The sequence below is a fragment of the Rhinolophus ferrumequinum genome, chromosome 10, assembly GCF_004115265.2.
Source record: "Rhinolophus ferrumequinum isolate MPI-CBG mRhiFer1 chromosome 10, mRhiFer1_v1.p, whole genome shotgun sequence".
NCBI classification, from domain to species: Eukaryota; Metazoa; Chordata; class Mammalia; order Chiroptera; family Rhinolophidae; genus Rhinolophus; species Rhinolophus ferrumequinum.
In genome coordinates this window covers 69,839,962-69,855,709 of record NC_046293.1, presented here as the reverse complement: position 1 = coordinate 69,855,709, position 15,748 = coordinate 69,839,962, and the positions used below count along the sequence as shown (strand labels likewise).

General features: G+C 32.3%; 1 protein-coding gene across 1 annotated transcript in view; it reads left to right on the top strand.

Moving 5' to 3' along the window:
- Positions 1 to 15,748, top strand: part of CAPS2 (calcyphosine 2) — a 40,608-nt gene that overhangs the window by 1,484 nt on the left and 23,376 nt on the right. Inside the window, exons 2-9 of the mRNA XM_033117470.1 lie at positions 1,223 to 1,333; positions 4,159 to 4,208; positions 6,054 to 6,099; positions 6,189 to 6,314; positions 7,611 to 7,787; positions 10,253 to 10,372; positions 12,929 to 12,996; positions 14,315 to 14,434. Of these exons, the coding sequence (XP_032973361.1) occupies positions 1,253 to 1,333; positions 4,159 to 4,208; positions 6,054 to 6,099; positions 6,189 to 6,314; positions 7,611 to 7,787; positions 10,253 to 10,372; positions 12,929 to 12,996; positions 14,315 to 14,434 (788 nt within the window). The 5' untranslated portion in view covers positions 1,223 to 1,252. The remainder of the gene's footprint in view (positions 1 to 1,222; positions 1,334 to 4,158; positions 4,209 to 6,053; positions 6,100 to 6,188; positions 6,315 to 7,610; positions 7,788 to 10,252; positions 10,373 to 12,928; positions 12,997 to 14,314; positions 14,435 to 15,748) is intronic.

Genomic DNA, 15,748 nt, shown 5'->3' with positions numbered 1-15,748 from the left:
CTCTTTCATTAAATTCATTTTACATATTAGAAATATTGGCTCAGAACGATTAAGTTCTTACCATGATTGCATTATGGGAAAGTGTGAAAAATGATGATTTTTGATGTTAGTCTAAATCTGACTCCAAGCACTGTGCCATGCTATCTTTCCTTAAAAACAAAACAAAACAAAACAAAAAATTATTGTTAAAATAAATGCAAGTCTAATAATAGAAAAAAGAATGTATGAATGGATCATTAAACAAAAATGCATCCTTGGTGTTATAGGGTTGATGTTTAAAATAAAATGTACAGAATTTGGATGACGGAGATATTCATCTGATTTTTTTTGTACGTAATTGCAAGTTGATTAACATTCCTTTGCAAACATTTTAACCTATCACCTCATAATTACTAATTGGACCATCACTCCATTTTATCCTTTGTATTAGTTAAATAATGTGTTTGCTAAAAAATATTTTCATCAGCCTCCTGGGACAAAATCAAAACTCATAAAAATTTAGGAAGAGAGAAAAATAAACATCACTTTGTGGTAGAGAAGAGGTACATGCATTAGTTTCCTATTGCTTCTGTAAAAAATTACCGCAAACTTAGTGTTTTAAAACAACATAAATTCCTTATTTGACAGTTCTGGAGGTCAGAATTACACAACGAGGCCTATAGGGCTGAAATCAAGATGTCAGGGCTGGTTCCTTCTGGAGGCTCCAGGGGAGAATTCATTCCTTGCCTCTTCTAGCTTCTAGAGACTGCTCAGGAACCCTCCGTTCATCTTCAAAGCCAACAGCATAGTGCCTTAGCTCTTCTCTGACCTTTGGCCCCATTCTTACTTCTTCTCTTTCTCACTCTGATTATCCTGTCTCCTTTTATAAGAACCCTGGTGATTATATTAGACCCACCAGATTAAACCAGGACAATCTCCACATCTCAAAATCCTTAAGATAATCACATCTGAAAATTCCTTTTTGTTGTAAGGTAACGTATTGATAGGGTCTGGTGATTAGGACATGGACATCTTTGGGGCGCCATTATTCAGACTAGTATTTGCCCCGCAAATATTGCCTTGCATAAATGTAATTGCTCCACAAATAGTTAATTTTGGTGAAAGAAGTAAAAGTGATTGACCACATGATTTCTTTCCATGTAGTATTATTATGTAATTTGTATGGTTTATTTAAAATTAGTGTAAGAATTACCATCTTATGTATATTTTATCTTTTTCAAAGTATACTGCATGAATAAACACTTGAACTTAAATGGATTTGGAGGTTAAAGGAGTTGCCGTTTCTCCTAGGAGTCAAGCTCAGTCATTCTCTGGACAAAAGAAGCCACTACAAGTATGTGCACTGTATTTCCTCTTGTAGGATGATTCCTTAAATCATGTTGTGACACCTTTTTTCAGGTTTTTATGACCAATTATACTCACAAATATTTAGGATCAATATTTCCCTGATTTGAAAGAACTGAAGTAATTGAAGATAATCATTACTTGAAAATTGGTCACTGCTTGAATTGGATATATTTTTTAAAATTAAAGTTATTGTTTTTTTATTGTTATTTTAAAAATGATCTGTGTATGTCTGCATAAAATATAAAAAAATAGAAATATTAGAAAGAAGAAAAAAGGTTCCTATACATTTTGTGTTAGCTAGGGAGGAAGAGAATCTGGGGCTTCTATTATTAAGACTTTTATTCTTCTCAACCTTCATAATTTCACAGTTGTAAATATCATTGATTAAGTGAGTCACATTTAGAACTACTTTGTCCCTGCCTGTACCCACCACATACTTGGGTAAATATAAATTTTAGTTGAGAAATACATAAAAGGGATGTATATTTCTTGCTGTTCTTGTTCTAAATATTAAATGCTTACTGCTTGTTAGCGACTATGATGAATCTTTCAATAACTTATATCACTTAATTGTTGTAACAAACCTTTGAGGGAAGTGTTATTTGTAACCTTTTAGATAATGGAAGAACTGAGGCTCCAAGATTAAGTGACTTGACAGGATTTTGAACTCCAATTCTGACTTTAAGATCCATGCTCTTGACTCTGTGTTCAACTGTCTTCCTCACATGAATGAGTTGGTGCTTTAGGAATTTTATGGTTCACAGTATTATGGGTTAACTCTGAATTATTTGATAATTGGAATCAAATCAGCCTTTCATATTAGTCAGAATAATATCATGTACAGTATTACAGTCTTTCCCATTGATTGGTTATTATATTATTGAGGCTTAATCTTTTTTTCCTAGTTACCAGGAAAAAGTCAAGGTTTCAGTTTTTAAAAAAATATTTTTAGGTTTTTATTAAATTTATTGGGATGGCAAACAAAACTCAAAACAGTTTTTAAAAAATAATTTCTGAAAGTAACTTTCTGCTCAAATAATATCTCCCTTTAAGTCTTAAAGCCTTTATCTCTCTACTACGAAGGTCCAGCTAGTGGGAAATTAAGGGGACAAATTCACGTTTATCTTAGAATTCTTGTTCCTTAAGAAAAATAATCCCAGATATCCAGGTTATTGTTTCTTAGAGTTTACCAGCAAAGTATCAATATCATAGTTACCAGCTACCATTTCTGGAGTGTTATAAAAGTTAGAATTAAAAGCAAGAGTTAATATATAAACTCTTTTAAATGATACGTAATGCTTCAAATATCACTACAAACATCACCTGAGAAATACACGTGGGAAGTAAGAATGTAAAAGTTGTTCAGCTGCACTAATAATCAAGGGCATGAAAATTAGCATAATGATATACCTTTATGCCTCTATTAAATTAAAGGAAAAATGTAAATTGACAGTAGTCAGAACTAGAGTTGGTGCATTGTAAACTAGTACCACATTTTTAGAAGAAGCAAGATTGGCAGTGTGTACTGAGCTACAAAAAGTTTCAAATTATCTGCTGCAAATAATTCCATTCCTGGTAATCTTTTCTAAGGAAAAATTCAAAATATTGAAAAATCCAAATGAAGAAAAGGTATTTTTTGAAGTGTGTTTTTTTTAAATAGTGAAAAAAATTTTAAAAATATGTAGCAATTGAGAAATATTAGATAAATTATGGTACAGCCTTTAGCTAGAATATTATATAGACATAAAAATGATAATTTTAAGTAGTAACATAGAAACAGCTTATAATAAAAGGTTGCAAAAACAGTATACATACCATTATTTAAAAAGTTGAAGCCAATTTGGTGCTAGCCAATCCACAATAACGATAAATTATACAATATAAATTCCTAGGCCCAGGGGTCAGCAAACTATGGCCCAGCTCTGTTTTTGTAAATAAAGTTTTATTGGAACACAGCCATACTCATTTATATACGAAATGTCTACATTTTCTCATTACAATAGCAGAGTTGAATGGTTGCAACAGAGACTTCATGGCCCATGAAAACAAAAATATTTACTTTTTTTTTTAAGAGTTGGATTATTTATATCCTGTCATTTTTATTTTCAATAGACTATGTTTTAGAGCATTTTTAGGTTCACAGAAAAATTGAATGGAAGGTATAGAGATTTCCCATCTACCCCCTGACACCACACATGTGTAGTTTCCCTTAACAATAACATTCCCCACCAGAGTGGTACATTTGTTACAGCTGATGAACCTACATGATACACCATTATCACACATAGCCCATGGATTACATTAAGGTTCACTTTTTGTATTCTACATTTTATAGAATTAGACAAATTTATAATGACATGTATACTGGTTCAGCACAAGTTTTCCCTGTTGGCTGAAGCAATTTTCCCCCTTCTCTCCTCAAAGATCTGACTAACTCCTACTTATGTTTCAGAACTCCATTTAAAGGTTACTTTTCTGTTTTTGTAAAAGCTTCCTCCATTCCCTAGAGTAGGTTGGATACACATACTACCTATGTGTAGCTGCTCTGTCATAGCACTTATTTTTTCACATTATTTTTTGTTTCAGCGAATGTCTTCCCCGGCAGACAGCACTATGCAGGCAGGAGTTATCTGTGTTGCTTACCATCCTGTCTTTGTCTCTAGCATAATAAGGGGCTTCATCAATATTTATTATATAAAGTTTACTGAGAAAAGTTGTAATTAACCTTATTGCATAGATTCGTTGTTTATCTTTTAAAGTGTAAATAAAAGGTATATGCATACTGATTCTAATTTTTTTTTTTAATTAAAGCAAGGTTGGACTTCCAAATCATGGGCAATGCAGAATTCATGCCTACCTGTGTAAGTCACATTTCTACACACTTGAGCTGTTTAATGGGCAAATATTTATAATAGATTGACAAGTAAAAAAAAGAAGGCAAAATTATAAATACACACACACACACACACACACACACACACACACAGAGCTACATTTGTGAACTATAGAAAAATTTATATGAATGTGGATGGCCTGAAAATTACTATGCCAAAATTAAAGTAGATCTTGTGATAGGACTGAAAGATTAAGGGTAATACTTCTCTTGTTTTTTATTTTCTTTAACAATATATATTTTCTTGAAAAAGCTAAATATTGCTTTATTTAGAAAATTTATCTAAGTGTGTTTATTAAAGAAATATATAAAATTTTGCATTTTATAATTAGGAGAGTCAAAATGAATTTGATAGGAACTATTAATGTATTTTTATTTTGAAGAATATGACAGTTTTGTTGATGTCATTAAAATGATTTTATTTTGGACTAGAATACAGTAATTTGTTTTATACTTTACCTTTTTCCCCTTTTAAAATTTGAAAAGATTTTATTTTATATTCTTTAAAGTATTTTAGACTACAGGTCTTCTTGGAAATGGAACTTAATTAAGCTGTAGCACATGAAATTGACGTTTTTATAGATTAAAAATTGGCAAATATCAGCAATTTCTTGTGGTTCTACATAGTATGTATCTTTATGCTCATCTAGACAAACAACAGAGCTAGATGGAATCACTAAATACAAGATACTGAATTTGTAATGACAGCCAATTGTGTGTTGGTAAATATGTTAAACAACTGTTTTTCTGAAAGTGTACTTCAAGTTTATTATAAATATAATTTTTGATTATAAATAAACTTAAGTATATTTTAAGTTGATTATAAATTTTACTGATGTAAAGGATGTTTGGCGAGCAATTTACAAATACTAACAATATATAAACTCTATTATAAACTCCATATAGCCAATTAATTGTCACAGAAAGATTTCTTGTTTTTGCTGAGCTCTTCTTGTATCTTTAGCTAAACTATAGTTGCAGTTGATGAACCAGTGTTGTTCCAACATGAATGTTGGTTAATATTTTCATTTATTGTAGTGTGAAGTGAGTAATTTCTTGGCTGAATCAAATGATAGTATTGAATATAGAACAGTATTTCCTCAGTTGTTTGTTATTCACAATGTGCAATTAAGACATGCTATACTTTTAGATTGAATATGCACTATTAACATGTTCTCCACCACTTTTTTAAGTCTCAGAAATCAGCGAAGTAGTAAGTCAAGTACTGATTCATAGCATTTGCTAGTTTTTGTGTAAATAATCCCACTGTGGTTGATTTCAAGCTAGTTATGTAATATTATTTGAAAGACATACATGCCACTATATTACCACACAGGTACACCAGATGTAAATAACCTCTAGGACACAGATAATAGTGAAGTATAGTAAAATCATTAAGAAGTGATGGCTTTTGAGTATTTATTACCTTTGTCTTTAATATAACTTATCTAATTATGTTTGTATAATTTTAGTTTTTATTTATTTATTTTTTTATTTTTATTTTTTTTTTAATTTATTTTTAATTTATTGGGGTGACAATTGTTAGTAAAATTACATAGATTTCAGGTGTGCAATTCTGTATCACATCATCTATAAATCACACTGTGTGTTCACCATAATTTTAGTTTTTAATAATGTGTTAACAACCAGCTCAAAAATGACTGAACATTTAACAAAAGCTTATCGTGGCTGATAGATGCCAGTGCACCATTGGCTTCAGTGTATCCTTTTATATAAGATGCAGCATATATGATTTGCAACTATTAAAGTCTCATTTTTAAAAGTTATGGGATGCATAGATTATTTCTTTCAGGGTCCCACGACTTGATTTGGGAAGCCTTGTTGACTCTGAAGATGAGGTAATTTTTACTCGGTATTTAATATAATAAATATTTGAGCATGGTATTACATATAGCACATAATAAGTGTAATTCAATTTTATTTTTAGGATGAAGTTTCATATATTCCACTTAGTACAGCTCATATTTATTTTGACCCACCAAATTCATCTTCTGCTTTTCATTGGGTCACACCATGTCAAAAACCATATACTCAGCATCATTTAAAAGAACTGGTTAGTATTTATTTCTTATTACCAACATTCAGAATTATAGTGTGCATTTTAGCCTTGTATTTAATCCAGAAATTTTATTATGTTAAGTCAATGTTTTGTCCAGTTTACATATTTTATGTATTAACATCCCAAACAATGATGTTAGTGAAATAATTTTACTTTGTTTTACATTTTTGTCTCCCATAGGAATAGTATTTTTAAAATGTCTTTAAAATTGGTAAAGTACATTTATCCTAATAGAGAATCTAGGAATTTTAAAATTATGGCAGAATATTAGATCAGATCTTGCAAGGTTAAAAATATACGATTGATCTCTTGGAAATTGAGTCATACTTTAGACTACTACTATACTATAGAATAATTAAGTAACTATACTAATTCCAAGGTGTCTTATCTCCTTGGGACATATTTATACTTCACACAATACTTAGTGTTTTATTTCACATTATGAACACAGGTCTGACCAGTATTGTATGAGTAGGGCTTGTGTTTCTGTCTTTATTGGTCTTTCTCATTTAACTGGCTCTATTCATGTTCTCCGCAATCTCATTTTGTATAAAATGCATCAATAGTACCCTAGTCTGTATCAGGCTACAGTTTTCACTTGAAGCTTTGCCTCATCCTTCTCCTCTGTATTAGAGTTGGATACTATCAACAGTTTTTAAGGTTTGCACTGGGTTTATACTCCTTTTGGAGTGGTTGTCCCTCTGGGCCAATGTGTATGGCCTAATGTTTGCTAATACTTCTTTTAGTGTTCTCTGATCTGCCGTTATCTCTCACGCTCTTGGAAATGTGGCAGGGAACGAAAGAATGCCACAAGGTATTATTAAAGAATGTCTTAATATTCTAGAAATGGCAACCAGTGCTTCTCAGTATTGGTGACCTCCAATTCCTATGACTATTCTGGAAGAAATGCTTGACAATGGAGTTTTTTTCTGGGGCAGGAAGGAAAGACATATCTAAAACTCCTAAAAAAAAAAAAGAGAGCGAAATTGTTTTCCTTCCTCTCAAACTATTTTAGAACCAAGACTGAAATTCACTGGGAAGCAAAGTACAGGCTCACCAGCATCGAAGGCCAGCACCCATTCTGAGCAGTTCTGTCTGCTCTGATTGCTCAGTGATGCTGTACAGCTAAGTGATTTAAACATCACCTCTGTTTACAGCATAGATATAACGGTTTGTTTCTTAGGCATAAATGTTAAGGTAAATGATAAACCTGGTAATGTTAATAAGGAAAAGTAATAATTATTTTGATTTTTTTCTAGTGAGTACCATACTTTTTCTTTTTACCTCTAGGAAGAGGACATAATACCTGAAAATTTACCAGCACCAACAAGCAAATATAAACTAAAGTATCAGCAATACGAGACTGAAATGAAAGAGGGATATAAGCAATATAGTCAGAGAAATGCAGAAAAGACAAAATCAAATATCACACATCAGCATTCTCCAAGAAACAAGACAGATGACAAGGTAATCTATGAGGCTTTATAAAATTCTAATGAACTTTTTAAAAAGTACACATATTATAGAAACATCTTTTTGTCTGATGTGTCTCGCTGTTATATTAAAACTAATAGCTAACACTTATTGCTGTGTGCCAAAGACTATTTTAAGTATTTTACTTACATTAACTAGTTTATTCTTCACAATAACCCTAAGGGGATATTATCACCATTTTCATATATGAAAACTCTAACCATATGATCTAGTTATCTTTATTGGCAACTTTTCACTTGCCTTGCATTGGAAATATTATGCAGTATATCGCCATTGTTTTTGATGTAACTGTCTTGAACTCTGTTGATCTCACAGTCTAAATATTAAAGATGAAAAGTGGTATCAGACTTTATAGTTTTATTCTAAAACTGTCATTACTTCGTGGTTGTCTTTTGTCTCATTTTGGGAGATGACTTTTAGCATTATGAATAGCTAAAATTGTTATGCTTTCATTTAAGATTAATTAGGTGTAAATTCACCATTCATGACTATGAGGAAAATCAACATAATAAATGTTGACATTCATTATTCAGCTTCAGGTGTACAGTGCAGTGATAGATGTCAGAGGGATAGTGGATGGGGGAGGGGGGTTCACACAGTGTGAGGGATATAAGTGATAAACGTCTAAGTATTACTTTGTTTTGTGCACCTGAAACTAATAAAAAAAAGTCACAAATAAAAATACAGAAAAATATTAAAAATAATGTTTTATTGTTAATAAAATATTATTAATAAAAAGCATAATAAATGTAATGGCTTTCCATAAGCATACAGGAAAGGTCAATCTTGAATTTTGGAGAGAAAAGTTTGGAAACACAGTTTATGATTCTACTGGTCGTAAAAGAGGAGAACAGTTGAATAGAATTCTTAAATTCAGTTAATGATTTATAAGAATAATGTATTTTCAGGGAAATTTGATGGTTGTATTTGCTTAGCATTTTCCTATGGGCAAAAAAAAAGTTTATTTATAAGTAGGAGTGGTATATCAGCTATTTTTTCTAATGCATGTAGGAATTATCTAGAACTAACTAGATCACATGATGTTTAGTTGAAAGAATAACAAGTTATGGGATTATTAGATCTCCTTTATCTTAAAACAAATTTCCCAGATCCAAACAAAGTACGCAAATATAATAATGTAGTATCTAGTAGTAGGCAGGATAATTTCACAACCCTTTCGCATCCTATGAGAGGCCAGATTCTGGACAGATTTTGAAGGTAGGGCTGAGAATATTTGCTAATGAATCTGTTGTAGGTTTTAGAGAAAGGAAGATGAAGACTGACTCTAAGACTTTTGGCCCGAGCAATTGGAAGGGTGGGGAAGACCATGAGGTAGTCTGGTTTGAGGAGGTTAAGTCTGATATACCAAGTGGAAATATAATACCACTGTGTCCCTTTTGTAAAAGGTTAAAAACAAGCTGACATAAAACATGCTCTTGTTAGTTTCTTCCAATCTAAACACTATCCAGAGCTTTACATTTGAAAGAAAATTTGGCAAATATATTAGCAGGTAAATAAATAGAAATTTAAAGTATCCTCTTAAATTGATTTCCCAATAATTAATACTTAGACAAGATTCATTATTCATTCATTGAATAAATATTTATCGAGTGCTCACTCACTGTGGTCCTGTCCTGACACCAGGGTTTCTGCAATAAAAATGGCAGACAAGGTTCCTGCCCTCATGAATTTAGAGCAGTAGAAGCAGGGAACAAAACATAAACAAATGTATAATAAAATTTCAGGTAGTAACCAAAGGCCATGAAGACAGTAGAGTATGTACATGGACCTTTCAAGGAAGATGTAAAGTAAAAACAAACTCTGGGGGAAACTCTTGAAATCTTTAAGTTTTTGACAGTTACTATCCTACTGGGACACTTCTTTTGTTGTTGTTAAGGGAATATAAGCACATCTTATATTGAGAGAAAAAAAATAGTGTTTAATCTCTTTAGGATTCCAAAGGATCCTTTACTTCAAAGGATACAGTCCATATTTTAGTAGTTTACCTCTGAATTTAATTGTGTAAAGGAGTAGGCACACCCACATTTATTAACTTTAGAAAGTCTCAATTAGAAAATAATAGTTATAATAGTTACTACCTTTTATTTAGTACTTACTGTATGTCAAGTACAGTAAGTGTTGGACATTTATAAATGTTGGACATGTGCCATCTCATTTAATCTTTTTCTATGTGTGTTTGTGAAGTAGTTAGTATTATTGATTCCTATTTCCATGAGTAAACCAAGGCACAGAGAGGTCATCTGGCTGGAAACTGGAAGAGCTGGATGCAAACAGGAAATCTGATCGTCAGAGCCTGTAGTGTTCACCCCTATGTGAATAACCACTGACGTGTCCAGTGGTTATTTAATCCTTGATTTTGTTAAAAACAAATATTCTAAGTATGTGTATGAGAGTTAATTTATTGCTTTCATGCATAGTGTGTACAAGGGGAAGAAGCAATCACTGATCTTACAACTCTGGATAGGAAAGCCCTCTTACAGCAGGGTTATGCAGACAATCCTTACGATGCACAGCGGAGTACAAGAAAATCTGATGCTGTAAGTTATTATTATTTTTATTTATTTGATACACCATTGAGATAATTTGCCCTCCAAGATTTTATAACTTACACTTGAATAAATAATTTCCAAACTTGAATTTGGACTGAGGTAAACATTCATGAATGTGCAAATTGAGCCCTCATTTTTACAAATGATTGATGTTTGGTTTATTTACCGTTGAGAAATTGTCTTGAATCTCTGAGATTTTTTTGTAAAATTTTGTTTATGCTGGTCCAAATGTTAATTGGTCCAAATGTTAATTTATATCAGTGGACTCATTTGGCATTGCTCCTCTCCCCAAAAGTAGTTTTGGTTATTGTTTTGAGAGTCGTAACCTAAAAAAACTAAAGAAATTCAGGCCATTTAAAGACAGGAATAAAGTAAATTTTCTTTAGGAAAAGGGAAGCAAAACTCTAGACTCTCAATATTAACTATTAATTATATCCTATACAAAAAACAGTTGTTTTTTGATATTGTTTGATGACTGTTGCTTAGACCAGTTCTGGTACAAATCGATAATAAGCCATTTGTATAGTGTCCTGGGGTATTCTGATCAAGCCGCTGGAAGTGGGAGTCTACTGGTCACCCCAGATTCTCCCAGGTGATTAGTATCTTATGCGCACCTGTAATGGGTTGATAGAATACCGGTGAGTGTTGGCTCAAAAGTTGGGAAAACTCTAGTTTGGATGGCTTAAATAATAATAAAGCAATATGCAGTTAGCCAGTTACATTATCATTTTTATTTGCATCACACTCATCCAGAATCACTGTCTCCTGAATTGACAGCAGTAAGTAATCTATCTCGATGAGGTGGACTGATTTTCTGTGGATGTCCCAAGTTCCTAATTTGTTACAGTTTTTTAAATAAAATCACATGCATATTATTTTTGGTGCCTATTAGTATTTAGATATTTATGCTTAATAGAATAAGGAGAATTAGAAGGATCATTCTGAAAGAAAAGAAACTACTTTATAAGGCAAAACAGTGTTTTAAATAAGTCTTATTTTGATGTGTTCCTGAAGTTACACTTCAAATTCATGTCACCAATCCTTAATGCCCTTTGGGTATTATTCTTGGTATAATCCAAAGCCATCTGAGTGTTAATGGATTTCTCTTCCTTACAATTATTTTGTTAGTGGAAATAAGATATCTAAATTTACCATCAAGTACATTTTAGTTGATTGTAGTAACCATCATTTACCTGTGTTTTTCAAAGAAATGTTTATGTGAGTACTCTTTGATTGCATCAAATATTAGTATAGATTTATTTTTAAAATGTCAGTTGCAAAGTTTTAGTATACTTTTTAACTTCTTAAGTGGACAACAGAAGCAGTAAGCCAAAAGTTTTTATGGCCACATCTTCTAGTTTGCTTATCATGTTCCAATGGTGTCAGATTCTTTGAATCAGTGTGACTTCTGCCTGTAATCTGCTTTATGTTTATACAGACCTCTAAATCAATGTGCCTGAGGTTGGTTCTATCCTTTCCTACAAAGTATAAGCCACCATAGATGTCAGCACTCAAGGTGGGCTTTCTGCATCGGCTCTATACTCATTAATCTCACCTCTTTTTGCTTATTTCTGGGTTTTACATCTGTGTTCTGGCTGATCTTTTCTATATGTAATTTTCATGTTTTAGGGAGTGTCCATTTTCTGAATCACCCTTTGATACAAAATATACCTTGCTTTACCTGTAAATTACACATTTTCTAGCTTTTTACTTGCTGTTTTAAATTTATTACTAAAACAAAATCATTCTAACTTATCATGAGCTTAAAGAACACAGATGCAATTATGTATTAAATGATAAAAAAGTTAAATGGGGCATATTTGGATGTGTAAGCGTATATCTTACGTTTCTACCAAACAAGAGTCTAACTTCGATTATACACTAACATTTAAATGATTGTGCTCAACTTTTCCAGATTTATTAGGAGTTTCCACTTTTTGTTTCTATAATATACCTTTAGTTTTTCTTATTTGAATTTGTCAGATTCAAATAGAGCACTCTTTCTAAAGTTACAAAGTTCTATGTTAAGCAACACTGTCTTATTTGATTTCATTTATTAGGTTGATCAATGGGGAAGAAAGTAATTTACATTAAAAAATAGAATAAGCTTTATTTGACTTTTTAATATTTTAACCTCTTCTTTTTACCCTTCAAAAGAAACATTTTAATGATTATAGTTATATGATAATCTAACTGGAATTGAATGATTGAAATCAATTTGATATGACCTAAAATGTAGTAAAAATACTTTCAGATGAGTTCAAATAGCAAAACATATGGGTATGAAGATAGGTTAGTCAAAACAGTCATTGAGGAAAGTAGGTAAAGTATTATTAATGGATTATATGCATAGAAAAAATACTATTATCCTTTTAATTATGACAGGCTTTTGTTTATTTGTTTAGATTTTTGATATAGGGTTCAATAATTCTAATTCATTTTCAGCTTCATGTACTGAGTGGTTTATGTTTTAGGGCTGTTGTGTTAATTATGATATTATTCTGCTTTATGGACAATGAGGTTTTCTTTATTTTCTCTTCTTAGGAAATGGTGGCCGCTGAGAAGAAGAAACAGACTGTTGCAGAGCAAGTGATGACAGACTACTTATCTAGGTGAGAGCTAGAAACTGGTAATAGGAATCCATTCAGAAAGTTCTATTAAATTTCTTTTTTATGCACAACAACCCATATCCTAGGTCAGGTTACTGACTCAGAGGTTCCCAAATCTTCTGTGTTCAGTGCACTCATAGTGTTAGTACGGTTTCCACAGCACTTCAATATCAATAGAAATACCCATCAGTTCTATTTATGAAATACTTTTGTCTAAACAATTTAATGAGTATTTACTTCCTAACACCGTAATGGCCATTTGAAAAAAATTATACACATAAATCGAAAGAAAATGCATTTTGTTTCATTCTTAAATGGCCATGATTACTTCCTAATGGGATATATACACCTTTGGTGCACTGCAGTCTCTCAATCCTTAGAATTGTTTAGGATGCTGCCACCCTCACTTTCTGTTCCACGTGGCACTTTTTTTTTTAATTTTTATTTTTAATCACAGGACTGTAGAAAGCCCAGCTTTGCAAAGATGTGACATCATACTACAGATGTACAATTCTGTAATACATCATCTATATATCACATTGTGTGTTCACCATCTAGAGTCAGTTCTCTTTCCATCACCATATATATTTGATCCCCTTTACCCACGTCTATTCCCCTCCCCCCTTACCTTCTCGTAACCACTAACCTATTGTCTGTGTCTATGCATTTTTGTTTCTTCATTTGTTGTGTTCTTTTGTTGTTTTCAGTTTTATATACGATTTCTTATTGAAACTGTGAATTACCTTGAGCTAATGGTTCATGTGGTACCCAGTTACTGTGTTTTCCTCAAAAATTAAAAATATCCCGCAGTGTCCCTGTGAGTTCGTTGGGGCACCCCAGAGTGACTTGGTGACTAGATTGGGAACTGTGGGACTGACTGTAAGAATGTAAAACTCAGTGTAAGTTTCATAAGCCTTACAAAACTATATAAAGTTTTAGCATTTGCTGTGCTAAATTGAATGAAAACATGTAAATATCGCAGGATTTCAGAAGAAACTGGAATAGGATGTCTTCAAGGAAGAAGTAAGATTAAATTTAGCTTTAAAAAAATTATTATTTTGCTTGGTGCCAGTGAGAATGATATTCTACATGCATACTTTTCAGCAAATTCTTGAAATAATTAAATATACTTGCAGTCTTCAATGCAGCTCCTTCCATTATCTCATGAAATTACCTTGTTAATGTTTTCACCCTCACCATGCCACTACAAGGTACCTAAATTTGCATTAGTATATGGGCTTTCTAACTGTTTATAAATACGTGAATGCAAGCACAATTCATTACACCATTTAATTGTCAAACTTTGTGTTTTGCTGTATAGGGCTGTAATCAGTGATCCAGAACAAAATTTAATCACTGAGAAACAAGGAAGTGCTCATATGCTTCCTGTTTCCAACATAGCACCTCTTCGATTTAGGAAAAGAACACTACATGAAACAAAGTAAGAAGGGTTTACTTACATAAAATGAGGATGTAATATGTTATAAGTGTATTTTTCTTTTTTTAAAGTTTATTGGGGTGATAATTGTTAGTAAAGTAACATAGATTTCAGGTGTACAATTCTGTATTACATCATCTATATATCACATTGTGTGTTCACTATCCAGTCAGTTATCTTTCCATCACCATGATTTGATCCCCTTTACCCTCATCTACTACCCTCCCCTCCCTTACCTTCTCGTAACCCCTAACCTATTGTCTGTGTCTATGAGTTTTTGTTTCTTCATTTGTTTTGTTCTTTTGTTGTTTTCAGTTTTATATACCACATATCAGTGAAATCATACGGTTCTTGACTTTTTCTGTCTGACTGCTTCACTCAGCATAATAATCTCAAGATCCATCCATGTTGTTGCAAATGGTACTATTTCATCTTTTCTTATGGCTGAATAGTGTTTCATTGTGTATATATACCAGAACTTCTTTATCCATTCATCTATTGAAGGACACTTTGGTTGTTTCCGTGTCTTGGCCACTGTAAATAAAGCTTCAATGAACATTGGAACACATTTATCTTTACAGATAAATGTTTTTAGATTTTTTGGGTAGATACCCAGGAGATGGATCGCTGGGTCATATGGTAATTCTATTCTTAATTTTTTGAGGCACCTCCACACTGCCTTCCATAGCGGCTGTACCAATCTGCATTCCCACCAATAGTGTATGAGGGTTCCTTTTTCTCCATAGCCTCTCCAACACTTGTTATTATTTGTCTTGTTGATGATAGCCATTCTGAGGGGTGTGAGGTGATATCTCGTGGTTTTTATTTGCATTTCTCTGATGATTAGTGATGTTGAACATTTTTTCATATGTCTATTGGCCATTTGTATGACTTCTTTGGAGAAATGTCTATTCGGTTCCTCTCCCATTTTTTAATTGGATTGTTTGTTTTTGTGTTGTTGAGTTTTATGAGTTCCTTATATATTTTGGGTATTAGCCCTTATCGGAGGTGTTTGCAAAAATCTTCTCCATTCAGTTGCTTGTCTCTTTATTTTGTCAATGGTTTCTTTTGCTGTGCAGACGCTTTTTAGTTAGATATAGTCCCATTGATTTATTTTAGCTTTTACTTTCCTTGCTTTTGAGGTCAAATTCATAAAATGCTCTTTGAACCCAAGGTCCATAAGTTTTGTAGCTATGTTTTCTTCTGTATAGTTTATTGTTTCATGTCTTATGTTTAGGTCTTTGATCCATTTTTAGTTAATTTTGGCACATGGTGACAGATAGGAGTATAGTTTCATTCTTTTGCCTGTGGCTTTCC